General features: G+C 43.9%; 1 protein-coding gene across 6 annotated transcripts; it reads right to left on the reverse strand.

Annotated features, from left to right (window-relative positions):
- Positions 1–4,426: 4,426 nt before the first annotated feature.
- LOC123998085 (retinoic acid receptor beta-like) lies at positions 4,427–22,144 on the reverse strand. 6 transcript variants are annotated; one of them, XM_046302969.1, is made up of 10 exons: positions 22,060–22,144; positions 21,439–21,561; positions 16,557–16,705; positions 14,665–14,806; positions 11,557–11,586; positions 11,279–11,442; positions 9,574–9,750; positions 6,364–6,568; positions 5,973–6,131; positions 4,427–5,324 (listed from the first exon to the last, which is right to left on the reverse strand). In XM_046302969.1, the coding sequence occupies exons 2-10, from the start codon at positions 21,515–21,517 to the stop codon at positions 5,158–5,160; spliced, it is 1,272 nt and encodes a 423-aa protein (XP_046158925.1). In that variant the 5' UTR covers positions 21,518–21,561; positions 22,060–22,144; the 3' UTR covers positions 4,427–5,157. The 6 variants fall into 6 exon arrangements, with proteins under 6 accessions (XP_046158925.1, XP_046158924.1, XP_046158920.1 ...); XM_046302968.1 differs by having other exon boundaries at positions 16,557–16,708; XM_046302964.1 differs by lacking the exon at positions 22,060–22,144 and having other exon boundaries at positions 21,439–22,017.
- Positions 22,145–22,536: the final 392 nt, after the last annotated feature.

Raw genomic sequence — 22,536 nt, forward strand, 5'->3', positions numbered from 1 at the left:
ACTCAAAAACAAACAAACAAGAACAAAAACAGAACTCCACAAGAGAGTCCACCGGGATCAACACGAGCTCACAGAGTACTAGGGCTGGGTGCTAACATACAAACACAGAGCAAAGAACTGAGTAAAACAAAGGGTTTATAAACAATCAGGGGAAACGAGGCACAGGTGCAAATAATAATGGGGATCAAGGGAAAACAAAAGGTCAAAAGGCACAATGGGGGCATCTAGTGACCAAAAACCGGAACAACCCTGGCCAAATCCTGACAGCTATGAGGGGTGGCCAGTCCTCTTCTGGCTGTGCCTGGTGGAGATTATAACAGAACATGGCCAAGATGTTCAAATGTTCATAGATGACCAGCAGGGTCAAATAATAATAATCACAGTGGTTGTCGAGGGTGCAACAAGTCAGCACCACAGGAGTAAATGTCAGTTGGCTTTTCATAGCTGAACATTCAGAGTATCTCTACCTCTCCTGCTGTCTCTAGTGAGTTGAAAACAGCAGGTCTGAGACAGGTAGCACGTCCGGTGAACAGGTCAGGGTTCCATAGCCGCAGGCAGAACAGTAAAAACTGGAGCAGCAGCACAACCAGGTGGACTGGGGACAGCAAGGAGTCATCTGGCCAGGTAGCCCTGAGGCATTCTCATAGGACACCGGAGACAGGAGAAATACCCCAGATATAACAGACTGACCCTAGCCCCCCGACACAAACTACTGCAGCATAAATACTGGAAGATGAGACAGGAGGGGTCGGGAGACATTGTGGCCCCATCCGACGATACCCCCGGACAGGGCCAAACACGAAGGATATAACCCCACCCACTATGCCAAAGCACAGCTCCCACACCACTAGAGGAATATCTTCAACCACCAACTTACCATCCTGAGACAAGGCCGAGTATAGCCCGCAAAGATCTCCGCCACTGCACAACCCAAAAAGGAAGATCACATCAGTCACTCAACCCACTCAAGTGACGCACCCCTCCTAGGGACGGCATGGAAGAGCACCAGTAAGCCAGTGACTCTAGCCCCTCTAGCCCCTGTAATAGGGTTAGAGGCATAGAATCCCTGTGGAGAGAGGGGAACAGGTCAGGCAGAGACAGCAAGGGAGGTTCGTTGCTCCAGTACCTTTCCGTTAACCTTCACACTCCTGGGCCAGACTACACTCAATCATAGGACCTATTGATGAGATGAGTCTTCATTAAAGACTTAAAGGTTGAGACCGAGTCTGCGTCTCTCACATGGGTAGGCAGCCCATTCCATAAAAATTGAGCTCTATTCGAGAAAGCCCTGCCTCCAGCTGTTTGCTTAGAAATTCTAGGGACAGTAAGGAGGCCTGCATCTTGTGACCATAGCGTATGTGTAGGTATGTACGGCAGGACCAAATCGGAGAGATAGGTAGGAGCAAGCCCATGTAATGCTTTGCAGGTTAGCAGTAAAACCTTGAAATCAGCCCTTTCCTTAACAAGAATCCAGTGTAGAGAGACTAGCACTGGAATAATATGACAGAAAGTTTCAGACTTTTGCAATGTTACGTAGATTTAAAAAAATCTGTCCTTCAAACTGTTGCGATATGTTCATCAAAAGAGAGATCAGGGTCCAGAGTAACGCAGAGGTCTTTCACAGTTTTATTTGAGACGACTGTACAACCATCAGGATTAATTGTCAGATTCAACAGAAGATATCTTTGTTTCTTGGGACCTTTTAACAAACATCTCTTTTTTGTCCGAGATTAAAAGTAGAACATTTGCAGCCATCCACTTCCTTATGTCTGAAACACAGGCTTCCAGGGAGGGCAATTTTGGGGCTTCACCATGTTTCATCGAAATGTACAGCTGTGTGTCATCCGCATAGCAGTGAAAGTTAACATTATGTTTCTGAATGATATCACCAAGAGGTAAAATATATTGTGAAAACAATAGTGGTCCTAAAACGGAACCTTGAGGAACATCGAAATTTACATTTGATTTGTCAGAGGACATTCCATCCACAGAGGCAAACTGATATCTTTCCGACAGATAAGATCTAAACCAGGCCAGAACTTGTCCGTGTAGACCAATTTGGGTTTCCAATTTCTCCAAAAGAATGTGATGATCGATGGTATCAAAAGCAGCACTAAGGTCTAGGAGCACGAGGACAGATGCAGAGCCTAGGTCTAACGCCATTAAAATGTCAATTACAACCTTCACAAGTGCAGTCTCAGTGCTTTGATGGTGTCTAAAACCAGACTGAAGCGTTTCGTTTACATTGTTTGTCTTCAAAAAGGCAGCTTTTAATTAAAAAATCGAGAGGAATGGGAGATTTGATATAGGCCGCTAGTTTTTATATTTTCTGGGTCAATGTTTGGCTTTATCAAGAGAGGCTTTTTGCTGCCACTTTTAGTGAGTTTGGTACACATCCGGTGGATATTTATTATGTTCAACATATGAGGGCCAAGCACAGGAAGCAGCTCTTTCATTAGTTTAGTTGGAATAGGGTCCAGTATGCAGCTTAAAGGTTTAGAGGCCATGATTATTTTCATCAATGTGTCAGGAGATATAGTACAAAAAAACTTGTCTCCCTTGATCCTAGGTCTTGTGCAGACTCGGGACAACTGAGCTTTGGAGCTCTGAAGTGAAAGCCATCCTCTCTTGGGGAATGCTGCTTTTTAGTTAGCTTTGCGACAGTATCAGAAATAAATTTTGGATTGTTCTTATTTTCCTCAATTAAGTTGGAAAAATAGGATGATCGAGCTGCAGTGAGGGCTCTTCAATACTGCACGGTACTGTTTTTCCAAGCTAGTCGGAAGACTTCCAGTTTGGTGTAGTGTCAATTCCTTTCCAATTTTCTGGAAGCTTGCTTCAGAGCTCGGATATTTTCTGTATACCAGGGAGCTAATTTCTCATGACAAATGTTTTTTGTTTTTAGGGGTGCGACTGCATCTATGGTATTGCTCAAGGTTAAATTGAGTTCCTCAGTTAGGTGGTTAACTGATTTTTGTACTCTGACATCCTTGGGTAGGCAGAGGGAGTCTGGAAGGGCATCTAGGAGTCTTTGGGTTGTCAGAGAATTTATAGCACGGCTTTTGATGATCCTTGGTTGGGGTCTGAGCAGATTATTTGTTGCGATTCCAAACGTAATAAAATGGAGGTCCGATAGTCCACGATTATGAGGAAAAACATCGCCAACATTTATTCCACGGGACAAAACTAGGTCCAGAGTATGACTGTGGCAGTGAGTAGGTCCAGAGACATGTTGGACAAAACCCACTGAGTCGATGATGGCTCCAAAAACCTTTTGGAATGGGTATTAAAGTCACCAAAAATGTTAATATTATCTGCCATGACTACAAGGTCCGATAAGAATTCAGGGAACTCAGTGAAGAACGCTGTATATGGCCCAGGAGGCCTGTAAACAGTAGCTATAAAAAGTGATTGAGTAGGCTGCATAGATTTCATGACTAGAAGCTCAAAAGACGAAATCATTGTTTTTTGGTTGTTGTAAATTGAAATTTGCTATCATAAATGTTAGCAACACCTCCGCCTTTGCGGGATGCGCGGGGGATATGGTCACTAGTGTAACCAGGAGGTGAGGCCTCATTTAACACAGTAAATTCATCAGGCGTAAGCTATGTTTCAGTCAGGCCAATAACATCAAGATTGTGATCAGTGATTAGTTCATTGACTATAACTGCCTTGGAAGTGAGGGATCTAACATTAAGTAGCCCTATTTTGAGGTGTGAGGTATCACAATATTTTTCAATAATGGCAGGAATGGAGGTGGTCTTTATTCCAGTGAGATTGCTAAGGCAAACACCGCCATGTTTAGTTTTGCCCAACCTAGGTCGAGGCACAGACATGGTCTCAATGGGGATAGCTGAGCTGACTACACTGACTGTTCTCGTGGCAGACTCCACTAAGCTGGCAGGCTAGCTAACAGCCTGCTGCCTGGCCTGCACCCTATCCCATTGTGGAGCTAGGGGAGTTAGAGCCCTGTCTATTTCGTAGATAAGATGAGAGCACCCCTCCAGAGAGGATGAAGTCCGTCACTCCTCACCAGGCCAGGCTTGGTCCTGTTTGTGGGTGAGTCCCAGAAAGAGGGCCAATTATCTACAAATTCTATCTTTTGGGAGGGACAGAAAACAGTTTTCAATCAGCAATTGAGTTGTGAGACTCTGCTGTAGAGCTTATCACTCCCCCTATCTGGGAGGGGGCCAGACAATTACTCGATGCCGACACATCTTTCTAGCTGATTTACACGCTGAAGCTGTTGCGCCACTCTTGAATCTTTCATATTATTGTGTTTATACAGTAGTTTTTCCACTGAGGCAATGAGTGTAATTCTCAACAAAGACCATAGGGGGGCAGTATCAACCTTTTGTATGGAGCACTGGATCGTGTAAATATTTTTTTGTTTTTGTTTAAATGAGTCAGACACACCCAGGGTATATATAGTTTCAAGAATTTAATAGACCAATAACTATCTGAAATATGATCATAATCAATATCACAGGAAAAAAGCACCATGCCGTTCACCATAGAGATAAACATAACCATACAACGGTATGTAGAATACATGTTGACATGGTGAGAGTAATAGCACTTACTTAACAAAGCCAATCATGCAAGACTTGAAATAATGGAAACTTGAAGCCCCTTACTTTAGAATAGGAAACGTGTTTTAAAATCTCTCGTACATTTGTGACCCACACACACACACACCTAGTAATGACCTCTGAAAAATGCATTGTCATGCCCTTGCCCCTGTGTCGCACCACAATGGAATGTCTAGTCACAATTCACGCAAATTCCACTCCCGTCCGTATAGAAAGGCTCTGTGTGAGGTTAATACGTTAAGCTACTCTCTAGTACTGCAATGCACTGTATGTATTCAAACCATCTTCTAAGCACCTTATGATACTGACCAGCACACAGGCTGGTCCTGTTATATCTCCAGTCACATCCAGTTATGAGTATTCTCTTTTTCTCTCTGTATGTACATCACAACTAAGTACTGCAGCATGATTCTATTTACAATTCCCTTTATATATTCAACTCTGAATACACTGTTTTCACTGGTATTGTTCACGTTTGACCATCCTCATCATTTCCTTTCCGGGACATCCCATTGGAGGTATATATTTTCTTTCTCGTAAGGTTTTCAAGCAAACAGGCCAGTGTCTATGTACTGTGTGGACATGGTGTGTGTGTGGGTGTGATGTTCTTGTCTGCTCTCTGCTCCTCCTCTGACTGCTTCTGCAGGTTCTCCATCTCCTCCAGCATCTCCTGGATAAGAGGAGGCATGGAACCTGGGATCTCCATCTTCAACGTCACCACTCGCTCAGCTCCTGTGTAATTAGAAGGGAAAATGTCAATGACACTTTACAGAGTGTTCGAAGTGTCTCTGAACTATATCGCTTAACCATATCACTCCCATCAGAGGCAGATTTCCCTTCTTTTCCCTATTTACCCCACCTCCACCAGCATGTCTGAAAGGGTTTTTACACTGACTAGACTTGTTGCCCACACTGACCTCCACAGGTCACCCGACTATCTACTTTTCTCTCTACTCTACATCCTTAAATTAGCCTTGGATGTGGTTGGATGTTCACTGGTGTTGTAAAATCACAGTATTTTTTTATTTCACCTTTATTTAACCAGGTAGGCAAGTTGAGAACAAGTTCTCATTTACAATTGCGACCTGGCCAAGATAAAGCAAAGCAGTTCGACAGATACAACGACACAGAGTTACACATGGAGTAAAACAAACATACAGTCAATAATACAGTATAAACAAGTCTATATACGATGTGAGCAAATGAGGTGAGAAGGGAGGTAAAGGCAAAAAAGGCCATGGTGGCAAAGTAAATACAATATAGCAAGTAAAACAGTATGTATGCCATAACACCTGGTTATAACAGTCATGAAGCCAGGCCAAGAGGTTTGTAGTTCAGGCCAAAGTAAGTGTCATGGCCAATAGGGAGTTGACCTCTAACCTTTGGCGCTGATGCTGCGCAGGTCGGTTATCTTCATGAGGACCTTGGGGAACATAAGGGGCATGCTGGGCCGGCGTTTACGGGAGTAGATCTTCAAGGCCTCCAGTAAGGGCTCTTGCAGGACCTCCACCTTAGACGGCTCCTCCAGGTCCTGGCGGTCTGACACAGGAGAAACATTGTCCGTGTGACACCGACACATCATTCATCTGCTAATTCAGCTCATCTATTTTGTTTGTGTGACTCCTCTACGTGGCCTATATGTATCGATACACAAAAACGACAATGCGGTTCATTTATTGGAGTAAATACTAAAAGTACATTCATAAAACAACAAAAAAGATTGTTTTATATGGAACGTGAACTTTCTGTCTGTACTGGCTAGTTGCAGTACCTCCAGACACCAGACAGATGGCGCTGAGTAGGCCACTTTCTGTGTCATCCATCTCCAAGGGCAGCAGCTGGCCGGCGAAGGTGAACACCTGGTCTGTGAGCGGGCCAAAGCCAGCGTTGTGGATCTGTGTACGGGTCAAGGTCAGCCCGTCTGAGAAGGTCATAGTGTCCTGGTCAGGTGTGTACCTCGTACAGATCCGCAGAATCTAAAGGAGACAGAGGGGACATGAGGGGGAGTACAGAAAGTATAGAAAGGGACAGTATACTCAGTATAGAAAAAGGTCATGGTGAGATGCATGTTCAAGAAGAGGGGGATGGAAATTAAAATACTAAAAGACATGAAAGAAAGTTCAGGCAAAGAGAAAAAGAGAGCGAAAGAGAGAGAGAGGGAAGTATAGAGGTAAAACACATACCTATATGGAGTCTGCATAAGAAAAAATAGAGAGAGAGATCAGGTTGAGAGAGATAGAGAAAGAGATAGACATACCAGGTAGAGAAAGATAGAGGGATCAGGTTGAGAGAGATTGAGATAGAGATAGAGGGATCAGGTCAAGAGAGAGAGAGAGAGAGAGAGAGAAAGAGAGACCGATCAGGTTGAAAGAGATAAAGAGATAGGAAGAGCAGGTCGAAAGAGATAGACAGATCAGGTTGAGAGAGAAATAGAGAAAGAGGGATCCAGTAGAGAGAGATCATCAATGATCAGATGACATAAACTCTACAGTGGAAAGTCTACACATCAGAGTTATCGGATTCACATGGAATTGTTGTTCAATTTAAATGTTTGAATATGAAATTATTTGTGATGGGATGAAATGTGATGTTAGCTTCTAAAATGAGAGATTTGGGTTTTCATAAGATAGGGCTGCTCAGTCAGTGGCCCGCCCCTGTGAAGGGACATGGGCTATAAAACTTTTCAAACACGTCCTCCTCTCCCTTCCTATATAAGCCCTTGACGACAATATAACTTCCTGTTCCGAGGATGTAGGACAACGGTCCTATGTCAGAATGGTTCAGATAATAACTACAGAACGAAGCCAACATCTACGTGAGCTTTAGTTAGCAAAGGGTATGAACTTTGAACTCTTATTCACTACCAAAGTGATACCTCCTAGCCGTTGAGTTAGCAACAGCAGATGCAACGAGGGTTAGGAGGGAACAGACAGAGTATCCCGTCTATCACCCAACGACGTTACTACAATGTATCCAATTGACAACCAGAGACATTCTTCAAAGGACTCGGTTTGGCAACACGGCCTTCCATCTACCACCAACCTACCGAAGCGCAGCTCAAAGTAAATATTTATTGCATTTTCCTTTTCCAAATGGGTTGTAATTTAGAATGCATAAGATTCTGTATTTACGATAGCACAGCTTTTTCCCTTTGTTCCTCAGTCTTCCCGCTCTTTCACTCAAACCCAGCCCCTTTTCCTTTGTGTAGTAACAAGCTGTCATATCTGTTCCGCCCGCTAGGGACGTTTTACTTTATGACGTAATTTGTAATCAAGTTATGATTTAATTATGTGTTTGTGTAATTCTGTGTGATTAGTTAGGTATTTAGTAAATAAATGATTAAACCCAATTTTGTATTATTGCTGATTCAACTTGTGAGCCAGGGTTCGTGCAGATAACCAAGAATTTACAACTTTCAGATGAGACTGAATTAAGGTGAGGATTAATGTTGACTGCTATTGATGTAAAATATTACTAGGTCTTTAAGAGTTTATTCGGAAGATAACAACTCTATAAATATTATTTTGTGGTGCCCGGCTCTCTCCTTAATTACATTTACATGATTAGCTCAATCAGGTAATAGTAATTACGGAGAAATGAATTTATAGAATAGTATGTCATATTACTTAATCGGGCATAGCCATAGACACGACAAGAGAGATAGATAAAGATATAGACAGATCAGGTCGAGAGAGATAGAGAAAGAGATAGACAGATCAGGTTGAGAGAGAGATAGAGAAAGAGAGAGGGATCAGGTAGAGAGAAATATAGAAAAAGAGACAGATGAGAAAGAGAGGGATCAGGTAGAGAGAGACATAAAAAGAGAGAGGGATCAGGTAGAGTGAGATAGAGAAAGAGAGAGAGATCAGGTAGAGAGAGACATAGAAAGAGAGAGGGATCAGGTAGAGTGAGATAGAGAAAGAGATAGACAGACCAGGTTGAGAGAGATACAGATAGAGGGATCAGGTAGAGAGAGATAGAGATCAATCTGCACAGTAATCATCCCTGCACGCCTCATTAGAAACCACCTCAGTAATGTAAAATAAACATGATAACGCTTTGATTTCAGATTAAAGCGTTCCCATCGAGAAAATAAAGCCATTAGTGAATCACCATGGTGCAGCTAGTGAGAATCTATCCACCAACCTTTGATGGTGCACAGAGTTGACAATGAAAACCAGAAGATATCGGGAGATGAAAGAGAATAAAACATGCCTTCAGAGGTAACACTCTGTCTGAACCCACCACCACTGTGTCTGTCTTCAGCATAAACGTATGCTGAGACAACAGCAGATCCATAGTGTCTGCACCAAACAGCACACTGTGGCTGATAGACAATGGAACAGCAGATCCATAGTGTCTGCACCAAACAGCACACTGTGGCTGATAGACAATGGAACAGCAGATCCATAGTGTCTGCACCTAACAGCACACTGTGGCTGATAGACAATGGAACAGCAGATCCATAGTGTCTGCACCTAACAGCACACTGTGGCTGATAGACAATGGAACAGCAGATCCATAGTGTCTGCACCAAACAGCACACTGTAGCTGATAGACAATGGAACAGCAGATCCATATTGTCTGCACCAAACAGCACACTGTGGCTGATAGACAATGGAACAGCAGATCCATAGTGTCTGCACCAAACAGCACACTGTGGCTGATAGACAATGGAACAGCAGATCCATAGTGTCTGCACCAAACAGCACACTGTGGCTGATAGACAATGGAACAGCAGATCCATAGTGTCTGCACCAAACAGCACACTGTGGCTGATAGACAATGGAACAGCAGATCCATAGTGTCTGCACCAAACAGCACACTGTGGCTGAACCCTTCTAACACCACACAGCCCAGTTGTTGAGGTGCGAGATGTGCTTTGGAGATGTGGACGTACACACACATATATATCCCCTCACGCATACAGTATATACACACAAATGTACAGTACACACACACACACACACACACCGCTCACCAGAATGTCCAGACAGGCCGCTTTGAGGAGGGTGATCTGGTCAGTTATAGTCAGGCCGGTGAAGCCAGGAACCCGTTTGGCAAACTCCACAACCTTGATGATACATTTGGTGGCCAGCTCACTGAACTTATCCCACAGCCCCAGGTCCAACTGGATCCTAGTGTCTGAGCTTGAGTTCTACAGAGAGAGGGAGGGGGGGTAAAGGAGAGATGAGAGATAGAGAATAGGGGGATAGATAGAGGGAAGGAGAGAGAAGGGGTGGGCAGAGAGAGGAGGGGAAGGGTAAAGGAGAGATGAGATATAGAGAATAGGGGGATAGATAGAGGAAGGGAGAGAGAAGGTGGGGCAGAGAGAGGAGGGGAGGGGTCAAGGAGAGATGAGAGATAGAGAATAGGGGGATAGATAGAGGGAGGGAGAGAGAAGGTGTGGCAGAGAGAGGAGGGGAAGGGTAAAGGAGAGATGAGAGATAGAGAATAGGGGGGATAGATAGAGGGAGGGAGAGAGAAGGTGGGGCAGAGAGAGGAGGGGAAGGGTCAAGGAGAGATGAGAGATAGAGAATAGGGGGGATAGATAGAGGGAGGGAGAGAGAAGGGGGTGGGCAGAGAGAGAGGGATGGGATGAAGAGAGAAAATCACGAGAAAACAAAAAGAGAATTACTTGACACATTGGAAAGAATTTACAAAAAAAACTGTGCAAACTAGAATGCTATTTGGCCCTAAACAGAGAGTGCACAGTGGCAGAATACCTGACCACTGTGACTGACCAAAAATGAAGGGAATCTTTGACTATGTATGGACTCAGTGAGCATAGCCTTGCTATTGAGAAAGGCTGCCGAAGGCAGACCTCGCTCTCAAGAGAAGACAGGCTAAGTGCACACTGCCCACAAAATTAGGTGGAAACTGAGCTGCACTTCCTGACCTCCTGCCCAACGTATGACCATATTAGAGACACATTTTTACCTCAGATTACACAGACCCACATAGAAAGCAAAAACAAATCAAATGTTGATAAAGTCCCATATGAGTTGGTTGAAATACCACCGTGTGCCATCACAGCAGCAAGATGTATGACCTGTTGCCACAAGAAAAGGGATAGAACAAACGCCATTGTAAATACAACCTATATTTACGTTTATTTATTTTCCCTTTTGTACATTTAACTGTTTGCATATCATTACAACACTGTATATAGACATATTATGACATTTCAAATGTCTTTATTCTTTTGGAACTTTTGTGAGTGTAATGTTTACTGTTCATTTTTTATTGTTTATTTCACTTTTGTCTATTGTCTATTTCACTTGCTTCGGCAATGTAAACATACGTTTCCCAAGCCAATAAATTGAATTGAAAAGAAAGAAAGGATATATATATATATATATATATATATATATATATATATATATATATATATATATATATATATATATATAGAGAGAGAGAGAGAGAGAGAGAGAGAGAGAGAGAGAGAGAGAGAGAGAGAGAGAGAGAGAGAGAGAGAGAGAGAGAGAGAGAGAGAGAGAGAGAGAGAGAGCAATTAGTTCCGAGTATTATCTCAACAATACAACCAGTATGATCCATTTAGATGAATGGACTTTGGTCCAGGGATAGTGCTTCTGAGCGTCAACAGATACAGGCTTAAACGGAACACTATCCATGACGTCATCTGTATCTATGGTGCCAACCCGGCAGTGGCTGTTACTCACTGTAGTGTATTTGCCCAACTGGCAGAGGGAAGGGAATGTCTCTCTATGAGCCCTACAGATATTCTCCACGACACCGCCCAGTTCCGCTGACAGCTCATATGTCTCGATGATGGTCATCTTGGGAGTCTCCTTCTCCTTCTTCTTGCTCCGGTCATTCCTGACAGCTGGGAAGAGAGGATGAAATACAAACGGAGATAACTCCAGAAGAAAATGAAAATGAAATTGAATTTGGTTGCAATAGCTAAGTTGGTTGGATCGTGGCGCTTGTAACACAATACCTCTGGTGTGATTTCCCTTGTGGGCAACACCTGCAGAATATATAGTAGGTGTTAACAGCAAAGAGTCTGTTAAATGGCCATATTTTTCTAAACAAGCCGTGCACATGTACCAATGAGTGTGTAAGTCATGTAAATAAAAGAATCGCGTTGCCTTCCAACTGATCTATAAATCACGTCAACGTACTTCGGCCATTGGTTTTCAACACGGGCCACTCGTTTTACTGAGCCGGATCTCAGGGAGAGATACATCTTTATAGCACCTGGTCTCCTCAGACAGACGCACGCCTCGGACGGGTCTGTGCAGTCAATGGATAATCTACTCGAGTCTGCCCTACTTCCTGCAATCACTGTGTAAACCCTTCACTCTGGGCTGCATTTACACACCAATCAGTGACAACGGCAGACGATGGAGCAGCAGCAGTAGTAGTAGTAGTAGTAGTAGTAGTAGTAGTAGTAGTAGTAGTAGTAGCAGCAGCAGCAGTAGTAGTAGTAGCAGCAGCAGCAGCAGCAGCAGCAGCAGCAGCAGCAGCAGTAGCAGTAGTAGTAGTAGTAGCAGCAGCAGCAGCAGCAGCAGCAGCAGCAGCAGCAGCAGCAGCAGCAGCAGCAGCAGCAGTAGTAGTAGTAGTAGTAGTAGTAGTAGTAGTAGTAGCAGCAGCAGCAGCAGCAGCAGCAGCAGCAGCAGCAGTAGTAGTAGCAGCAGCAGCAGCAGCAGCAGTAGTAGCAGCAGTAGTAGCAGCAGCAGCAGCAGTAGCAGTAGTAGTAGCAGCAGCAGCAGCAGCAGCAGCAGTAGTAGTAGTAGCAGTAGTAGCAGTAGTAGCAGCAGCAGTAGTAGTAGCAGCAGCAGCAGCAGCAGTAGTAGTAGCAGTAGTAGTAGCTGCCGCAGCAGCAGCAGCAGCAGCAGCAGCAGTAGTAGTAGTAGTAGTAGTAGCAGCAGCAGCAGCAGCAGCAGCAGCAGCAGTAGTAGTAGCAGCTAGCAGCAGCAGCAGCAGCAGTAGTAGTAGTAGCAGCAGCAGCAGCAGCAGCAGCAGCAGCAGCAGCAGCAGCAGCAGTAGTAGCAGTAGCAGCAGCTGCTGCTAGCAGCAGCAGCAGCAGCAGCAGCAGCAGCAGCAGTAGTAGTAGCAGCAGCAGCAGCAGCAGCAGTAGTAGTAGTAGTAGTAGTAGTAGTAGCAGCAGCAGCAGCAGCAGTAGTAGTAGTAGTAGTAGTAGTAGTAGTAGCAGCAGCAGCAGCAGCAGCAGTAGTAGTAGTAGCAGCAGCAGCAGCAGCAGTAGTAGTAGTAGTAGTAGTAGTAGTAGTAGTAGTAGTAGTAGTAGTAGTAGTAGTAGTAGTAGTAGTAGTAGCCGTTACATACTAGCCACATGGCCACAAGGCTGATACGTGTGCTGATGGATTTATATAATGCTGACATGCTGGGTAGAAGGGATGAATGACATTCAGAATAGCAGGCATCCATCACCATGACACCACCCCCCTACCCACAACAGAGATTGTATCTGGGTCAGTGCTCCTTCTGGGAAATGGTGTTTGAAGTGCTGTCATGTGTTTGGACAGCGGAGGTGGAATTCATTTCCTTGGAAAACGTTCGGCCGGCAGAAGCATTGACATGATTAGACAGGTGTTTAGGTACAGTGCCTTCAGAAACTTTTCACACCCTTTGACATTTTCCACATTTTGTTGAGTTAAAACTAACTCTGTGTGCAATAATGGTGTTTAACATGATTTTATGAATGACTACCCCATCTCTTTACCCAACACATTACAATTATCTGTAAGGTCCCTTAGTCGAGCACTGACTTTCAAGCACAGATTCAACCACAAAGACCAGGGAGGTTTTCCAATGCCTTGCAAAGGGAACCTATTGGTAGATGGGTAAAAGCAAAAAGAAGCAGACATTGAATATCCCTTTGAGCATAGTGATGTTATTCATTACACTTTGGATGAATCAATACACCCAGTCACTGCAAAGATACAGGCGTCCTTGACGGAGTTGACGGAGAGGAAGGAAAGCGCTCGGGGATTTCACTGTGAGGCTTATGGGGATTTTAAACCAGGTACAGAGTTAAATGGCGCTGCTTGGAGAAAACTGAGGATGGATCAACAACATTGTAGTTACTCCAAAATACTAACCTAAATGACGGAGTGAAAAGAAGGAAGCCTGTACAGAATACAAAATATTTCAAAACAGTCTCTAAGAGCTTTGCAAACCTGGACTGTATAATATTTTCACACTATTTTTTAAATACTTCAAGCTCTGTCAAGTTGGATGTTGATCATTGTCAGACAGACATTTTCAAGTCTTGCCATAGATCTTCAAGCCAATTTAAGTCAAATTACCCAGAAAGACTCTGTAATCGCTGCCAAAGGTGATTCTAACATGTATTGACACTGGGGGTTGAATACTTATCTAATCAAAATATATGAGCGTTTTATTTTCCATTAAGTTAAAAAATATATCTATAATTTTTCTTCCACTTCAACATTTCACTGTATTTTGTGTAGATCGTTGACAAAAAGTGACATTTAAAGGTGCACTATGCAGAAATCGATACTCCATTTCCTGGTTGCTAGAACTCTAATAGTTTGCTTAATTTCAGTTTATGTGACAAAATAAGATAGTATAGCATAGAGAATCATTGTACCATCTAAACTGCTGTGAAATATATTTTCCATTACCAACATTTTTTTTTTCAGCTGTCTGACGCTGGTGTACAAAACTAAAGTAAAAGACAAACAAACAAAACTTAAGAACAGGACGCATAGAAATAGCACACTTAGAACAGATCTACCACTTCTTAGAATTGCTTTCAAGTGGAATGATAGATCTAGAACCCATATTTCGAAGTGAATTTGGTCGACTCGCCCAAAAGTTACATATTGTCACAATCAATTTTAATCCCAATTTGTAACACACCAAAACGTGGAAAAAGTCAAGGGGTGTGAACACTTTCTGAAGGCACTGAGTACGTTGGGTAAGAGTTTTCTGAAAACGTTTGGGAATGTTGCATAGCAGTGTTTTGCAGTTTTCGCGTATATCAGGAGTTGGACGTTGTTTAGAAATGTTGCTCTTCAGTGGTTGAATGGAGACACTCTGAAATATTATTGACACTTACACTCCTTGGACATGCCCGCGGCGAAGCACCTCTGTAGCCGGCAGTACTGACAGCGGTTCCTGGTGATCTTATTGATGATGCAGTTACTGTCCCGGTGGCACGTGTAAACCATGTTCTTCTGGACACTTCTACGGAAGAAACCCTGGGAGGCACCAACGGAAAGGATAATAATATGTTTTCAATAGAGAAGACTTGTACTTTCAGCTACCAGCAGCTAACATTCTACAGACGTCTGAAAGGAGCTCGAATGACTTTGGAGGTGGTAGTGTTATTACATCACCCTCCGAATACATATATCCTTCTAAAATGAGGACGTTAAAGGGACACTTCGGGAATTTTGGTATCCACGATTTCATCTGACTCTGGGGATGTAGGTAAAGGGCCTCATTGCCAAAATCCCCAAGTATCCCTTTAACATCAACATGTGTTTTCCATATGCAAAGAAGAAAACAAACGACTTGTAAATACCTCATACCTAATGAATGACTGTTATCACACAATCACAATGACATTAGAGGAACCGGAATCATGTTGTGAAACACATCAATAGTGTAGGGTGTAGCAGGGTAACACCACACGTGTTGTGTCTGACGCCTGTCCATAGTCAGTCGATAGTATTGACTGGTGCTGTGTGATCCCGACACATGAGCTGTTTTATCAGGGCCAAGATTCAGGCCCTTTAGCGATACTCGTGTTTGCTCTGGGTAAACACGGCAGTCAAACAGTCCCTAGTGGTCTTGAGTCTACTCTTTAGGGTTAAATACAGTAGGTTGAGTAACGTTACATAGTTATATTGTAATTTGGGTTACTTCTGGGTAATCCCAGGCCCCCGTCCCCGCAGGAGGCCTTTTGCCTTTTGGTAGGCCGTCATTGTAAATAAGAATTTGTTCTTAGCTGACTTGCCTGGTTAAATAAAGGTTAAATAAAAATGTAAATACATCTATACGCTTTATTTCTTTTAGAGTAAAAAAAAATAGATATTTTTAAATTTGAACATCTAAATAGATATGCCAGGTCAGATCGGCACGTGTATCAACAGACACCAACTGATATTTCTAAAGTATGCCATTTCCACTTTCGACCTGCTACGGTTGAGAAGACGAACAATCGACAAATCTCTTTCATGCTGCTCCAGGGGCAGGCTCGTGAAGGTGCTGAGAGAGATGAGCTCCATGCTCACTTTCTGCACTAAACAGTCAGCGAGACGACTCTGCAACTAACGCCACGTCTCATCTCTAACACAGATGTGATCTCACACTTAATCTATAATTAGGACCATTGCCTTTCATCTTGCTCTGAAAGACGCTGAGGAGAGAATGTCATCTGTAGTCATGGTCTCCTCCACGCTCTTGGTCTTGTTCACTGTGCTGCCCATCAATTATTTACCTTCTCTGGTGGAGTCTTCTGTTGCCCGAGCGTTCAGCGTAAGCGGAGGGCCAATCGGCCTAACTTTCATGAACAATTGTGTTACACCTGCTCACTATAGCTCACTGCCAAGGACCTTCAAAGAGTGGTAGAGGGGGGGACATTTAAGAACCCCAGAGAATAGTGTGTGTGTGTGTGTGTGTGTGTGTGTGTGTGTGTGTGTGTGTGTGTGTGTGTGTGTGTGTGTGTGTGTGTGTGTGTGTGTGTGTGTGTGTGTGTGTGTGTGTGTGTGTGTGTGTGTGTGTGTGTGTGTGCGTGCGTGCGTGTGTGGTGCTTGTTGCAAGTTCCTGCCTTTACATATCCATTATCCATATCACAGGTAAATTAGATCTGGGATTGAACTCCGAAGTAGAAATGAACATGGTGAACACGTTGAAACCGCTGATGAAAAAAAGGTGGAATTATGCCTCATTTGAGCAGTCAGATGTGTTTCTTGGGATATGTACATGATCAGTCTGGCCCCTTACCTTACAGCCCTCACAAGCACTGACGCCATAGTGGTAGCCTGAAGACTTGTCTTGGCACACGAAGCAGGGTTTGTAGGTGCGAGGAGGGGGCGGAGGTGAGAGAGGACTGGCGAACAGGTCCTCTGAGCTGGAGCTCTGGGTTTCCACAGCTGCTGACACACAGGAGGGATAAAGGGAGAGAGGGAGAGAGGGAGGGAGGGAGGAAGGAAGAGAGGGAGAGAGGGATGATGAGGCGCTGGGAAGAAAGACAGGCACTGAGTGTTGGGAGTGAGATCAGGGCTGCCACTTTATAAACTCTGAAATGGCCTCCTTTCCTTATCGTCTTTCTGTCATAAGCTGTGTCTGAGTATTCATCATTTTTCTGTCACTTTAATTCGCAAAATTCTCTAACGTGAAGACAAGGAGGAGAGAAAAGTAATATTCGGACAAAGCTGGGAGAAGGAGAAAATTCCAATGCAGCTGCTGAAAATGCAGTCATACAACGAATTTATGTAGCTTCTGTTCTTCAAACAGTAATGTGTTGAAGTAAAACAGTATTAAATTCCTAAAAACTGTTGAAATGTCAAACATATTGGATTATGTCTTTGGGCCTCCTCTTTTATTCGAGGACCAATAGTTATTTCTATGGTCAGTAAACATTCTGCAAAGCGACTACGCAACATAGCGTTCAATCTTTCTTTCTTTTTTTTTACCAAACAGAAAAGTGCTTGGGCATCTTTCATCGGAGAACAAGTACTAATTTTCTATGGCCAGTAAACATTGTACTGAGTGACTCAGCAGTAGAACGAACTATCTCTATGGAAATTGATTCATGAATTTAATGTAGATGAGTTGAAAACATATGTAATGTCAGCCCATGGTTCCAAGTCCACTTGTGTTCCCAAGGACATGTTGAGGCCTTGTGTTGATCGGCGTATCTGACTGAGATAATGTTCCGCTATTCTTTTGAGATTACTGTGTCGTCCTTTTCACAGAGAGTGCAAAGGTGAAGAAGAGGAAAGATACAGTCATACTATTCCAATGCCATACTTTGTGGGAAAATGACAACAGCAAACACTCTTAAGACATCTCTTCAGTTTTATAGAGTCTCCACTGCCACAGGGCAAGCATCCCCACTGGCTTCTTATCGCCTCCACTGCCACAGGGCAAGCATCCCCGCTGGCTTCTTATCACCTCCACTGCCACAGGGCAAGCATCCCCACTGGCTTCTTATCGCCTCCACTGCCACAGGGCAAGCATCCCCACTGGCTTCTTATCGCCTCCACTGCCACAGTGCAAGCATCCCCGCTGGCTTCTTATCGCCTCCACTGCCACAGGGCAAGCATCCCCGCTGGCTTCTTATCGCCTCCACTGCCACAGTGCAAGCATCCCCGCTGGCTTCTTATCGCCTCCACTGCCACAGGGCAAGCATCCCCGCTGGCTTCTTATCGCCTCCACTGCCACAGGGCAAGCATCCCAGCTGGCTTCTTATCGCCTCCACTGCCACAGGGCAAGCATCCCCGCTGGCTTCTTATCGCCTCCACTGCCACAGGGCAAGCATCCCAGCTGGCTTCTTATCGCCTCCACTGCCACAGGGCAAGCATCCCTGCTGGCTTCTTATCGCCTCCACTGCCACAGGGCAAGCATCCCAGCTGGCTTCTTATCGCCTCCACTGCCACAGGGCAAGCATCCCTGCTGGCTTCTTATCGCCTCCACTGCCACAGGGCAAGCATCCCCGCTGGCTTCTTATCGCCTCCACTGCCACAGGGCAAGCATCCCCGCTGGCTTCTTATCGCCTCCACTGCCACAGGGCAAGCATCCCCGCTGGCTTCTTATCGCCTCCACTGCCACAGGGCAAGCATCCCCGCTGGCTTCTTATCACCTCCACTGCCACAGGGCAAGCATCCCCACTGGCTTCTTATCGCCTCCACTGCCACAGGGCAAGCATCCCTGCTGGCTTCTTATCGCCTCCACTGCCACAGGGCAAGCATCCCAGCTGGCTTCTTATCGCCTCCACTGCCACAGGGCAAGCATCCCCGCTGGCTTCTTATCGCCTCCACTGCCACAGGGCAAGCATCCCCGCTGGCTTCTTATCTCCTCCACTGCCACAGGGCAAGCATCCCCGCTGGCTTCTTATCTCCTCCACTGTCACAGGGCAAGCATCCCCGCTGGCTTCTTATCGCCTCCACTGCCACAGGGCAAGCATCCCTGCTGGCTCCACTGCCACAGGGCAAGCATCCCTGCTGGCTTCTTATCGCCTCCACTGCCACAGGGCAAGCATCCCTGCTGGCTTCTTATCGCCTCCACTGCCACAGGGCAAGCATCCCCACTGGCTTCTTATCGCCTCCACCGTTAAAGCCCACAGGGCCAGTGACAGATAACGTAAAAATCCAAATTGAGGGGACACAAATAGAAAAAGTGCTTATATCCATCCCCTTGAACCCATGACCTCCAGTTGAACCTACCCTCGCCGGGTCAAACAAGAGAACACACCCATTAGCAAGTATTCTCTCCACTGCAAAACAATGGCGGAGGATGCCACAAGATCAACTGACTGAGGATGAAGCAGTGGAATATTAAGCTAGACTCAGTGGTTTGGAATGGGGAGGGAGGCGCTCACCAATATTTAAGAGAGAAACTGGTCAAGTTTAAAGTTTTAAGATGTGTGCCACGATCTGCTTCCACTATGTCAAAGGAAAGTCACTTTCTCTGCATGCTATCACAGTACTATCACAATGCAATCACAGTACTATCACAGTACTATAACAATACTATCACAATGCTATCACAATACTATCACAATGCTATCACAATACTATCACAATGCTGTCACACTCAACTGAGGTCTTTTGGGGGACTTTTGGGGCTAGATGCTGAAAGTAAAGGCAATCTGTGGTGAGGAAATGTCTGTGGTTCTGAGTAGGCTACTCAACATGTAAACAGGAACAATACTTATAGTTATTAGGATATCATCACTGGCTCATACAACATTAATGTGCTTATAGAATAGCCTAAGTGATGAATAAGGTAAATATATTATTAGCCTTTGCTTGCAGAGTTTCCCAACAACTACTATGCTGTGAGGGAGACAAGCCAAGCAGTCTGGGTCTCGTCTGACCTCCTGTTGGTGACCGTCCAACGAACCCTCGGTGACCCCCAGTGACCGTCCTGACCCCTGACCACATTGGCTGGGCTTCGGCTGGGCTCCTCCATCTCAAAACACTGAGCGCTGCCAGAGAAGGTCTAATGTTGTAACAGGCTTTGGTGCTGCCTTCGATACGCCTTTGATATCGCATATAATTTATAAGGAACATAATGTCCTGTGAAGCCCTTACGACTGACTGTCAGAAGCAGACTGATGTTAGGCTGAATGAAAACCGCTGAAGAGACAGCTAGATCAACCATCAGATAGAGGAAACCAAAGGTATCTGAATGGAATTTGACTTCCTAATCTGATCTGTAAATATCAACAACAAGTTGAGGAAATGGGCTCCCGAGTGGCGCAGCGGCCTAAGGCACTGCTTCTCAGTGCTAGAGGCGTCACTACAGACCTTGGTTCGACTCCAGGCTGTATCACAAATGGCCGTGATTAGGAGTCCCATAGGGTGTGGCAGATTTGGCCCAGCGTCGTACGGGTTTGGCCGGGGTAGGCCGTCATTGGAAATAAGAATTTGTTCTTGACTGACACGCCTAGTTAAACAAAGAATAGAATCAAGAGGAACAGTGGGTGTAGTAGGTGATAACAGAGGTGTGTCGAGTCAAATAAGAGTGCAGATTTTATGGCCAATTCATTATCAATGGGTTCACAGTAATAATCCATGTATTATTGATTTAGGATAACAAGTAAGTATACTGATTGACTGCACAACGGTGAATTCATTCCATAAACTAGGAGGTAGGCTTACCAATACTAAATAAATGCAATCATCAGTTGCAGCAAAGCAAACAATGTGCACATGTAAAATAACAACAATATTGACCCTATTCCAAAGCTTTAAAGGCACAATCTGTCATTCCCCTTTCAGCCAAATGGCAGCCGTGCCACTTGGTTTGCTATAAAGCTGAGGGATTGGGCTGGAGAAATGTAACCACAGTCCAATTATGAATGAAGCTATGGATGCAAGGAAAAAAACAGTTATAATCAACATTATAGTTTGAAACATATTTTGAAGCTATATATCGTTTACAAAGGCATTATTTACAAACGTAAAAGTAAAAAAAAGAAACGTATTTTGGGTTATAGTGGTGTAATACACTTGTACTAAATGTATTAGGCATTTGTAAGTTATTCTTCAAGATTCACTGGGTATCGTTAACTGAAATTACCATAAAAAACAGTAATATTGAAGATTGCGCCTTTAACATAAACTTTCATGTGTAGGCCTACACAAATGCTGTTGTCTGTTATTTTTCAGTTTAAGCTTGATTTTACTGTGCGGGCTTATATATTGAATTTGATGTGAGCCCTATATCTGAAATCACATTATAATGTTCATTCATTTGAACTAGATATATGACATCAATTACATATTCAGAAAGATATATGAAGAAATGCCTTCGAATTACAGCCTCTGAAAAAAAGATGGTAGCCTGCATTCAACATGACCTAAATAAATATGTTTACATTGTCTTTGGATTAAATATGCAATGACACAGGACTGCACAGGGAACAGTTCAGGCTACAATGTACGAACAATTGACGCAAGGAATAGGCTCAATTATAAACAGTGCATCAAAGGTGTGAGCAGAAGATACAAGAAGATACAACTTCCACGTTCAGTATTTCCTGGTGTAACATGATCACAACAAATATTTAGTTTAAGTGTAGAGTAAAACAGTTGGCAAGTGAAGGATAATTACTTCAATCCTCAAATAGACCAAATAAAAATAAAGCTTCACCTACATTGCGCGATCCGATGAATTTGCCAATCCGTTTCTGTTAGTCCAGTGAAGCATGCGGTTACAGATGGATCCTGGAGCATACAAGGACTTGCAGTATAGAAGTCCAGCGTTTCTCCTGGACCAACTGCGAGAAAATCCATATAGTCAAACATGTTTTTTTAAATAACATAGGCGTAAGGCCGCGTCCTTATCAAGATGCGTCAGGATCTAATGACATGTAAAAATGGAACCAATGGAATGCAACTGTCCTTAATTCGCACACCCGAGTAGGATTCTGTTTTCCCTCTCAGTCAAGCGTATAATGGACATTTTTGTTAAAAGTTTGAAAATTGACCAAAATTATATTTTATTAATTTGAGTCGATGCAAAAACAATATCTATAGCTGTATGCGCGAGAAGATTTCCATCGACGCATTTATCAAAAAATATTTGCGTCCATCTCGCGCAGGGAGCACAGTAAAATAGCCCGTCCTTGTGAAAACCCGATAAAACAGAATAGTAGGCTATTTTACATAACAACGTTTGTTTTGGAGTTCTTAGCTCCCATTTATTGACGAATGGGTTACGCTTTCTCTACACAACCACTTCATACTAGTTATGTCACAGGCACCGATTGAATTACCTAATATATGCTGGTGAACTTTCCATGAACCTTTTTGGCGGCCGCTAACCTTCAAATGACCCAAACACTGTCTGACATCACCAAGTACAAGGATTCCCTCACCAGACGTGATGGACGTCAATATTATGTGCGCGCTTGGGTAGAATGTTGGGTAGAATGTTAGGTCAGATGGTGGTAGAAATACGGTGTGCGAGCCAGTTGTAGGATTCTGACTTTCTTCATTGATTTCACACTTTTTACTGGCAATAGAAATTACATGTATTTTATAAGTCTGATAAGATAGAACACAATGAAATAGAACAGAACAGAAACGAATCAAATAAAATAGATACTTGTAAAAACATACTTTTCAAAATGTAAGCTATCAAGCAACCATCTGCAATCATCTACATCTCAGCCTGTGAATAAGTGGATGTTAGTGGAAGTCTTTCATATCTGGAAAGTAGGCCTAATATGAATGACCTATGCCTCTTTTTT

The sequence above is a fragment of the Oncorhynchus gorbuscha genome, linkage group LG15, assembly GCF_021184085.1.
Source record: "Oncorhynchus gorbuscha isolate QuinsamMale2020 ecotype Even-year linkage group LG15, OgorEven_v1.0, whole genome shotgun sequence".
Taxonomy (NCBI): domain Eukaryota; kingdom Metazoa; phylum Chordata; class Actinopteri; order Salmoniformes; family Salmonidae; genus Oncorhynchus; species Oncorhynchus gorbuscha.